Source organism: Cervus canadensis, chromosome 18 (assembly GCF_019320065.1).
Source record: "Cervus canadensis isolate Bull #8, Minnesota chromosome 18, ASM1932006v1, whole genome shotgun sequence".
Classification (NCBI taxonomy): Eukaryota; Metazoa; Chordata; class Mammalia; order Artiodactyla; family Cervidae; genus Cervus; species Cervus canadensis.
The window spans coordinates 15,106,472-15,116,748 of record NC_057403.1 but is presented as its reverse complement, the minus strand read 5'-3'; the positions used below and the strand labels follow the sequence as shown (position 1 = coordinate 15,116,748).

The window sequence follows — 10,277 nt, the reverse complement described above, 5'->3', positions numbered from 1 at the left end:
ACAAATTACCATTTTCCCTTAGAAATCAAGAAATCTGAAATGCTATTATAAGAAGTAAAGATTCCAAGAGACATTCTAGAAATGCAGGAAGCAAATCCCTGACAGGAGATAAGGGATTCTGAAAGAAGTGATCCTCACCCAAAGTGGCCAATTTCCTATAGTTCTCTAACATCACATCCCTGTACAATGCCCTTTGACCGAGGTCCAGGCATTCCCACTCCTCTTCAGTGAAACCTATGGTCACATTCTGGAACATCAGCTGTCCCTGAAATACAAAATACATATGACATGTGACTGTGAGAAGACTTCCTAATGTGCCCAAAGACAACAACAGCAAGTTCACACAGGACTGGTTTCAATACAGAAGAGGGTCTGGTGTTATACTATACTATGACTTTTTTCTTTTTTTAAATAAAGTTTTATTTTTCAAAATGTACAGCTGGTGGGACCTGTTCATGCATCTTCACCAGCAGCTGGGGCATCTCCACCCTTGGTGTTTCTGGTGTAAATCACTTGAGCTCTGTGCTTTGAAACCAGTTTAATAAGTCCTTTACTAAGGAGTTCCTGAAGGGCTGTTCTGGCCAGGGAACCACGAATCTTCAGTCTCTCAGAGACGACAGCTGGAGTTATAAGCTTATAGTTGGGAACTTCTCTACAGAGTTTGTCATATGTTGCTTTGTCAAACAAGACTAGGTTATTGAGCTTGTCCCGAACTTTGCCTTTGGACCACTTCTTCTTTTTGGCCTTGCCCCCTGATTTGTTCACTGGATCTTTGTCTTTCTTGGCCGACTTTCCGGCATCTTTCTTCTTCTTGTCGTCCTTGGGCGGCATAGCGAAGGCCGGAGGGCAACTTCGACCACTGCCACCTCGCTAAGATGTTGGACAAAAAAGTATACTATACTATGACTTTTACACAGTAATATTTTCACCATATTTCTAACCCAAGAAGAAATGACCTATGTCCCACAAATCATTTCAGAAACTATTCTGATCTGGAAGAGAAATCTTAAAATAATCAGATCAACAATGGCATATTTATTTCTGAGTGTTGTATTCGTATAACACAGGATGAATTGCCTATCAAGGAAACAGGTAATATATATATATATTTTTTTAAAGGGTCATTTATTTATTTATTTTTGGTGGTTCTGGGTCTCTGTTGCTGTGAGCGGGCTTTCTCTAGTTGTGGCTGGAGGTGGGAGGGGGGCGACTCTCCAGCTGCGATGCTTGGCCTTCTCACTGCCGTGGTCTCTCCTGTCACAAAGCCTGGGCCCTCGGGCACATGGCCTTAGTAGTCGCGGCTCCCGGCTCCAGAGCACAGGCTCGGTAGTTATAGCACGTGGGCTTAGTTACTCTGCAGCATGTGGGATCTTCCTAGACCAGAGATTGAACCCATGTCCCCAGCATCGGCACACAATTCTTCACCACTGAGCCACCAGGGAAGCCCAATTTTTAACAAGTATACACTGATTCAAGAGTTCTTGAGTGGGACAAATGTCCCATTTATTTTAACAACCTCATTTTTTTTCTTAGTATTTTTAACAAGCTTCTTTTAACTAGTAATCTTGAAAATTTTGCTTCATGAATGACAATTTTGAACAGTAAGGAAGTACAATACTAAGGTAAGCATTCATATGTACTTTTGAACTTCAGGTGTTTTACAAATTGTATAGATCTAATAGGATAGCATCCTCAGCAGCAACAATCATTCTAACTATTTAGGATATACCACATATCTTTAGAGTTTTTACAAAGTCTTGGATGTGCAACAGAAATAATTTAAAATCAATAATGTTGCCCCACCTTTTTGCAAAAATATTTAGCAAACATTCCTTAAATAGCTTAAATTTACTTCATTTTATGTATTCTAGACTTTGATGAATAAAACAGACCAATACAGAGGGACAAATCTAATGAAAGTTCATAGAAGTTTCTCTAATTGTGAAGAATACAAAAAACAAGAAAAATAATCGATCAAATCATATGAACATTTTCATGCATATATGTATGAAAATGGAACTATATAATCATTTCATAAGATGAAACAATCTAAGGCCACGGAAAATATGTAAGTACAATTTTCATAGGTTAGAATAAATAAAAATATTCATGAAAAAAAAATATTCATGAAATGATGATGTCTTTAATATATACCCTAGGTTTCTACTTGCACACACACATGCACATAAACACACATAAGGTAAAAGCAATCTTCGGTGAATAACCCATCTTTTGGAAGAAACATTTTTAATCTACCTTCTTTTTAAATTCATGTGTATTTTAGCATTTATGGTAAAACAACTATTTCTAATTGTGCATGAATGTGTTCTAAGTCACATAAATCATGTCCAACTTTTTGTGACCCCATGGACTGTAGCCATCCAGACTTCTCTGTCCATGGGATTTCCCAGGCAAGAATACTGGAGTGGGTTATCACTTCCTTCTCCAGGGGACCTTCCCAACCCAGGGATCAAATCCAGGTCTCCTGCAATGGCAGGCAGATTCTTTACTGCTGAGCCAATTGGGTACACTGAAAACAATTTTTCCTCTTTAGTAACAGGAATTAAAAACACAATATGAGAAACAGTCTACATTTTATTAGCAAATATACCATGACACCTATTTAGAACACATTTCCAGACCTATGTGAAGAAACTGTAAATCTTTACTGAGGCACATAAAGTCTGAAAATCACATGTTTTACTTGGAAGATGTAGTGACATAAAGACTTCACTGACTGCAAATTCAAAACAATTGAAACTCAAAACAAACATGGATATTTCAAATATAAGTCTCAGCTGTATCTAGGAGAGCTAACATAATTTTGAATATAAAAAACAAAAAAGCCTAAATAGAGGGAACCTGCCAAATTACAGATGAAGCTATCACTGTATAGACTAGTTGAAATTTTAAATGAAGCAAAATAGTTACAAGGTAGCCAAAGATCACCTAAAGAGAGACTTGGACATGATTTTGAACAATAAAAGAGTAGGATGAAACGCAGCATAATATTTTGTAATCATGCAACAGGTGAGGTATTCCAAAGCAACATCAAAAATCAGAGAGGGGAAAAAATCAAAGGGAATAAAGGGAACATTAAGGTTTCAATGTTGTGTAATAAAGAATTTAGGGACTTGCCTGATGCTCCTGTGGTGAGAAATCTGCCTGTCAATGCAGGGGACACGGGTTCCATCCCTGGTCAGGGAAGATCCCACAAGCCTCAGAGTAACTAAGCTAGTGGGCCACAACTACTGAAGCCCACATCCTCCAGAGCCTGCCAGTTATTAATACAACGACTGAACCCGTGTCTTAGAGCCAGAGCTCCACAACAAGATACTAGCCCCTCCTAATCACAACAGAGAAAGCCGAAGACCATCAGTAAAATCCCAGTATAGCCAAAACTAAATAGATACTAAAATTTTAAAAAAAAAAAAAAAAAGAGAGAGAGAGAGAGAGAATCTGGCAGGCTTTGGTCCCCAGGTTCTGGAAGTTTGTTAACTACTCTTGGAATTTAAGTTTTTTCTCTCTTGAAATTTCCTTAGTGACTGCAGTGGCCTTATTAGTCTCCGGGCGCCCTGATAATTTATACTAACAACATGACCTACGGTCGGCCCCTAGTTTAATAATGAGATGACTCAGGTTGTGAGGCTGGGCATTTCACAAAGGCCAAGGAAGTGACTACAGATTTGGGGCTTTGAGCCAGGTGGCCTTATTAGCCCAACCTCTAAGAAGGGGAGAAAACTGGAGATGTTATCAACCACGTCTATGTGGCTAGACCCCAATAAAAATTCGGGACTTAAAAGCTTGAGTGAGCTTCTTTGGCTGACAGTAGTATTTTCTGTCACAATCATGTGCCAGGAGGTCAATGGATCCCTTGGGATGATGACTACGGGTCAGTTCAAACAAATCGTTAAGAAGCTTATCAAGTCCAAAGAAACAGCATTTCAGGAAAGAGAGACAGAACAAACACGGACTGTGCCTCTTACCTGGGAACGAGTCATTTCTGACTCTTTGCTTTCTTTCTCCTCTGGTCTTCCTTCTCAGGTAGATCAGGCTTGGGAAGTGACCCCTGAATGTTGAAAATAGGCTGTTCAATACTTAGAAAACCACAGCGAGCTCCCTGTAACACAGCCCCACACAGAGGGAGGCTCTCAACAGGTACAAATCACAATCCTCTACGGCCACTGACACAGCAGGGATTCTGGAACACAGAATCAAACGAGGTGTTTTTAGTTTTATTCTTTTCTTCAGAACTCGCGGCCCTTCCTGTGAAAACCACGCGTTCTAGGCTGACCCTCCCCTTCAAACCTTAGGAGAGACCCTGACCAAACTCCATACAGACTAGAGCCTCCTTCACCTCTTCGTGGATCAGGGACCTAGGGGTTGGGCAATGCAGGACTTTAAGCAGCGGTCTCTGCAAGTTAGAAGGCAGAACTGCCAGAGAAGGACATGGGCTCTAGAACGATGTTAACAGGAAGTGGACTTCGGCCCCAGGGACCCGGCAGCTAAGCTAACGGACCTCAGACCTTCTCACGGCGATGCGAGGACACACTGGGGACGGGAAAATGGGGGCGGTACCTTGAACGTCCACAGAGACCCCCGAAACCCACGTGTGAAGGACGTGGGACTGTGACATCCGGGTTTTAAACAAACTCACAAAAACTCTCTGTCGCTCATTTAAATCACCGCTGGGTCTGCATGCTACTGCGCACGCGCGGGCGGAAAATCCGGTACAGAGGAGGCTGAGTGCGCTACGCCGCGGCCAAGGAGAGGGGACTTAAGGAGGGAGGGTGGGAAGAGGCCGGAAGCGCAGGTACGTAGGGGCGGGGCCAGTTGGGGCGGAGCCTTGCCTCCCACCCCCGCCCCTGTCGGTTTTGGGTCTGTAGGTCCTTCTGTCCAGCTGTGCTTCCTTTCTCTGCCTTTTGATGCCTTTAAATCTCTTTGATTTTCTCTGGAGCAGAGCTGCTTCCTGCCTGTTCTAAGTTAGTGTTTCACACAACTTAAGGGAAAGAGAAGAATTTTGAGAGCTGCCTCTATGGGAAGCCGAGATATTTTCAGCAAGTTGAAAAACGGGGAAAATTCAAAAGCCCTTTATGTGAGTGTGTGAACATGGGTGTCTCCTCAGTGACGCAAAGTAGACTGTAATCACTCATATGATCCGTTGGGAGGGAGCCTCACTAATTGTAACCAGAGACCTGCTTACAACAGGGCAGCTGGCTTTTCTCTTAGGAAGTGAGTCCAGAAAGAAATAGGGAGACCGGAATCCACGTTGTTGTTTATAACGTAACCACAGAAATGGCATACGGTTACTCCTGCCAGAATCTGTTGATACTCAGATTGCCTCTGTTAATTGTTGCTGCTGCTGCTGCTGCTGCTGCTGCTGCTGCTGAAGCAACCAATTGCCCTGCTTCTTCCAGGGCTGAACCAGTTTCCAAGAAGCAGGACTTTTTGTGCTAAAACTGGGCACGAAACTAGGCAAATGGGGTGTGTGGATCACATCCACTGCTTGCACTTAGCTTCCCAAACACCCTCCCCCACTGTTGGCTTTCTTTCCTAACCTCCTCTTCATCCAGTCCTTGAAAGGATAATCTGGAGAAGAGGTAAAACAAGGCAAGAAAAACAGTGAGAGGCCCACAGACAATTGTATCCCAAGAGAGTGTACCTTTCTCTTTAAATGTGAGATTAGCAACTTCCCTGGTAGTCCAGTAGTTAAGACGTTGTGCTTCCACTGCAGGTTATGTGGGTTCAATCCCTGGTGGCGGAGCTAAGATCTCAGAGTTGAAGATTTAATCATTTCTTACACAGAAAGCATTAATCATTACAATATAAAGGAAAATGTATGTCAAGTTAATAAATTACTTATTAAAGAAAATGTGTTTAGGAGCTTCCCTGGCAGTCCAATGGTTAAGACCCCACCTTCTGATGCAGAATTGCCATTCCTTCCCTAACTGGGGAACTAAGGTCCCACATGCTTTGCGGTGTGAAAAAAATGAAAAGAAAGTATGTTTCTTTTTTTTTTCCATTTATTTTTATTAGTTGGAGGCTAATTACTTTACAATATTGTAGTGGTTTTTGCCATACATTGACATGAATCAGCCAGGGACTTACATGTGTTCCCCATCCCTATCCCCCCTCCCACCTCCCTCCCCATCCCATCCCTCTGGGTCTTCCCAGTGCACCAGCCCTGAGCACTTGTCTCACGCATCCAACCTGGGCTGGTGATCTGTTTCACCCTTGATAGTATACTTGTTTCAATGCTGTTCTCTCAGAACATCCCACCCTCACCTTCTCCCACAGAGTCCAAAAGACTGTTCTATACATCTGTGTCTCTTTTTCTGTTCTGCATATAGGGTTATTGTTACCATCTTTCTAAATTCCATATATATGCTTTAGTATACTGTATTGGTCTTTATCTTTCTGGCTGACTTCAAAAAATATGGAACGCTTCATGAATTTGTGAGTCATCCTTGCGCATGGGCCATGCTAATCTTCTCTGTATTGTTCCAATTTTGGTATATGTGCTGCCAAAGCAAGCACAAAAATATGTTTCTCAAGTATCTATGAGTGGGGACTGCTGGGAGCCAGGACACAAGATCCCACCCATGACAAGGTCATGAGGAGAAAACCTGACAAGCAAGGCAGACCAGGATTCCAGGGATTTTGAAAAGCTGCCCCCTTTGAAAAGCACCTCTAAAAGGCGCTCACCTTATAGATGATAGCTGTCTTTCTGATGCTTGCTTTAATAGACTACGCTCTAATTTCTGTGACACAGGCAGAAGGCCTTTCCTGATCTCTTTCCAAATAAGAATCAACTTAGAACTTTAATCAGTATGTCTCCTGGGTGGTGGTAACTTAAGAGATTATCCAGGATGGAAGGAGTGTTTCAATTTAAACTCCTTTGCTAGCATTCTAGTTTGTTTAGCAAATGCATCCATTCCCTTGGTACTAATATGCATGACTGCTCATAATACCCTAATCATAAATAGCATAAAGAACCTGATCATATAAAGGCCCTAATAGACATAGAGTCCTTCAGGGAGTGAGGAAGCCCTATTAGAAAACACAAGAAAAATTATTCTAAAAGTGGCTATTGGGTTAACATTTGCTTGCTGTGTTTTTGCTCTTAATGTGCTAAGGTTATGCAGTGGAAACCATTGTTAATATAGTTAAAGGTCTAGAAAAATAAGAGCTTAGCCCTAGTGTGGTAACAATGAGACGGTTGTTAACTGTTAGCCAGGAGTGCTAGGCAGAGGCTACCTCACCGAAGCCGCAGAGTCTGTATGGGGTAAACCTCTTAGATAAATTCAACTGACAACTTCTGCAAAAGAATTGACCTTTGTGTTAACAAGGTTATATTTCTACTATGTTGTGACATACTGTACTGTTGCCCTATGAGACTACAACATTTCTGTTGAGGTCACCACAGAAACAGAAAATAGGTTTACATTCACCTGACTCGCAAAAAATGACAATAGGCCCCAAGGCCAGAAGATAATGTACAAGACCGTCATAAACAAAGAAATATGCAGAAAACACCCTGGTTTCATGAAGGACAAGTTGATGTAATGTTAAACTATCTTCCCCTTAGAAATGTACTACCTTAGGGTATAAAAGCTACGGTAAAAAATAAAGCATTGCCAGAGAGAGAGAGAGAGAGAAGACACGTGAGACCAGCCTTGATAGGGCCAAGTCTGTCTTTTACTTTTTGACAACCGGTTTTATATCCTCTCACAGAATGTTTTCAAGGTACAAGATGCTTACTCATGATTACACAGGATTAGTATTACATCATTTTGTTTTTTAGGAAAAGCAGGATGTTTTTTGCTTTCTAATTCTATAGTAATTCTTAGCACATGATCTTCTGGCCTTGGGGCTATTAACATTTTATGCAGGTCAGATGAATGTAAACCTATTTTCCCTTTTTATGGTGACCTTAACTGAAAGGTAACAGTCTCATAGGGAAATAGTACAGAGTAGAATGATATTCTTGTTAAAACAAAAATTAATCCTTCTGCAAAAGTTGTCAGTTGCGTTTATCTAAGAAGTTTACCCCATACTGACTCTGCGACTTTGGTGAGGCAGCTTCTGCCTAGCACTCCTGGCTGACAATTAACAACTATTTCATTGTTACCACACTAGGGCTAAGTCCTTATTTCTCTAGATCTTAAACTATATTAACAATGGTTTCTATAACACAACCTTAGCACATTAAAAGCAAAAACACAGCAAACAAAACACAGCAAGCAAATCTCAACCCAATAACCACCTATAGAATAATTTTTCTTATGTTTTCTAATAGAACTCCTTTACCCCTTAAAAAGGCTCTATGTCTATTAGGGCTTTTATATAATCAGGTTCTTTATGCTATTTTATGATTAGGATATTATAAGCAATCATGCATATTAGTACCAAGGGCATAAATGCGTTTGGCTAACAAACTACCAGTAAAGGAGTTTAAATTAAAACACTCCTTTCACCCTGAATAATCTTATAAAATACCACCATCTGGGAAACTTATTGATTAAAGTTCTAAATTGATTCTTATTTGGGAAGAGATCGGGAAAGGCCTTCTGCCTGTGTCACAGAAATTAGGGAGTAGTCCATTGAGGCAGGCATCAGAAAGACAGATATCATCTTTAAGGTGAGTGCTGGGGGCAGCTTTTTGAAACCCCTGAAAACCTGATCCGCCTTGCCCGTCAGGTTTTCTCCCTTATGGCCTTGTCATGGGTAGGGTCTCGTGTGTTGGCTCCCGGCAGTTTCCTACTGAAAACATCCATAGTTGGCTGATTTGGGTCAGACCATTTTCCAAAAGTAACTTCAGAAATGGGTTTCAGATGGCAGCTATCAGGCATAAAAGCATAGTGTGTCATATTCTCTAATTTGAAAATACTCTCAAAATTTATAGTTGTATAATTTCATTTTGTAAATATGTCATTTTCTTTAAATGTGATGTTTCAGAAATCTTGACTTCCACTTAATACTTTTAATGTCACATTAAATAACAGGTCAGTTTATGATTTGGGATTAGTGATGCTTATTTTGTATGTCACACCAGTTTATCACACACTATTGTCTCTAAGTATCATAGTTTAGGTTATAGTCTTCCATGACTGGTAGATGTTTTTTCAATTCCTGTCAAAAAAAAACAATTAGTATTTCTGTCACCAAGCAAGTAAAGAGCTTAGAGTGCATTTGGAAAACAATATTTGTCAAAAAAAATTTAATATTTTAAAATTTTATTTTTTAATTGAATGATAATTGATTTACAGAATTTTATTCTGTCAAACCTCAACATGAATCAGCCATAGGTATACATATATCCCCTCCCTCTTGAACATTCCTCCCATCTCCCTCCCATTGCACCCCTGTAAGTTGATACAGAGCCCCTGTTTGAGTTTCCTGAGACATTCAGCAAATTCCCGCTGGCTACCTATTTTACCTGTGGTAACGTAAGTTTCCATGTTACTCTCTCCATACATCTCACCCTCTCCTCCCCCTCCCCATGTCCATAAGTCTATTCTCTATGTCTGTTTCTCCATTGCTGCCCTGCAAATAAATTCTTTCATACCATCTTCCTAGATTCATCAAGCGGGGTCAGGTATACTGTAAGCGATTTAGATACTAGGGAGAATCGATCATAAGAAACATCTAATTAGAATGAGGCTTCCCACTATGGTGAGATAACAGACAGCTAAGCGCAGCTTCTGACCCAAATCCCAGTTCTGGGGTGTGGCTGAAGCTGGTCCTATAGTGAGGAGCACAGCAATAATACCAATCAGGGATAGGGGCCAGGGTTGACAATAAGCATCCACTGGTATCTTGATAGCCAGATCATCAAGCTTCCACCGTGCTTTGAGCAGCCAGCTGCCAGAATGCGGCTGGAGCAAGGCTGAAGAATTCTGAAGCTTCTGCCATGCGTGGTCTAGTCAGCTTTCAGAGCGACTAGAGCAGGGTGCAGCGTCTTTTGTGGGTGAGAGCCATTGTTTTTGGAACCAGACCTTGACGGAGTTTCTGGGGTCCATAACTGGTTTCCACATATCCTCATCACAGGAAGCTGCTGCCTTCTTGACCCTGGTGTGGTGGATCCAAGGGATGATGCCTGTAACTTTAACAGCAGTAGGGGTTGCCAGGACAATCTTGTGAGGGCCTGTCCCAACTGGCTAACATGGTTCTTTTTTCCAATCTTTAACCCATACCTCATCTCCTGGCTGATAGGCATGAACTCAATTGCCCAAAAGAATGGGTGTCCTTTCTAAGGTTTCTCAGGCGATATGGTG

General features: G+C 41.3%; 2 protein-coding genes and 1 non-coding gene across 6 annotated transcripts in view; all 3 read right to left on the bottom strand.

Annotated features, from left to right (window-relative positions):
* Positions 1 to 4,675, bottom strand: part of LOC122420166 (zinc finger protein 345-like) — a 59,416-nt gene extending 54,741 nt beyond the window's left edge. For all 4 annotated transcript variants that reach the window (XM_043434964.1, XM_043434968.1, XM_043434967.1 and 1 more), the window contains exon 1: positions 4,579 to 4,675. The gene's annotated coding sequence lies outside the window, so the exon portion shown is untranslated. The remainder of the gene's footprint in view (positions 1 to 4,578) is intronic.
* Positions 411 to 4,707, bottom strand: LOC122420218 (40S ribosomal protein S25-like). Its single transcript, XM_043435120.1, has 3 exons — positions 4,579 to 4,707; positions 3,987 to 4,201; positions 411 to 870 (listed from the first exon to the last, which is right to left on the bottom strand). Exons 2-3 carry the CDS (start codon positions 3,999 to 4,001, stop codon positions 454 to 456), a joined length of 432 nt encoding a protein of 143 aa, XP_043291055.1. The 5' UTR covers positions 4,002 to 4,201; positions 4,579 to 4,707; the 3' UTR covers positions 411 to 453.
* A 1,723-nt stretch (positions 4,708 to 6,430) lies between these two features.
* LOC122421773 lies at positions 6,431 to 6,537 on the bottom strand. The gene has a single exon (XR_006263590.1). It is a non-coding gene; the product is annotated as a U6 spliceosomal RNA (small nuclear RNA).
* Between the last annotated feature and the right edge of the window lie 3,740 nt (positions 6,538 to 10,277).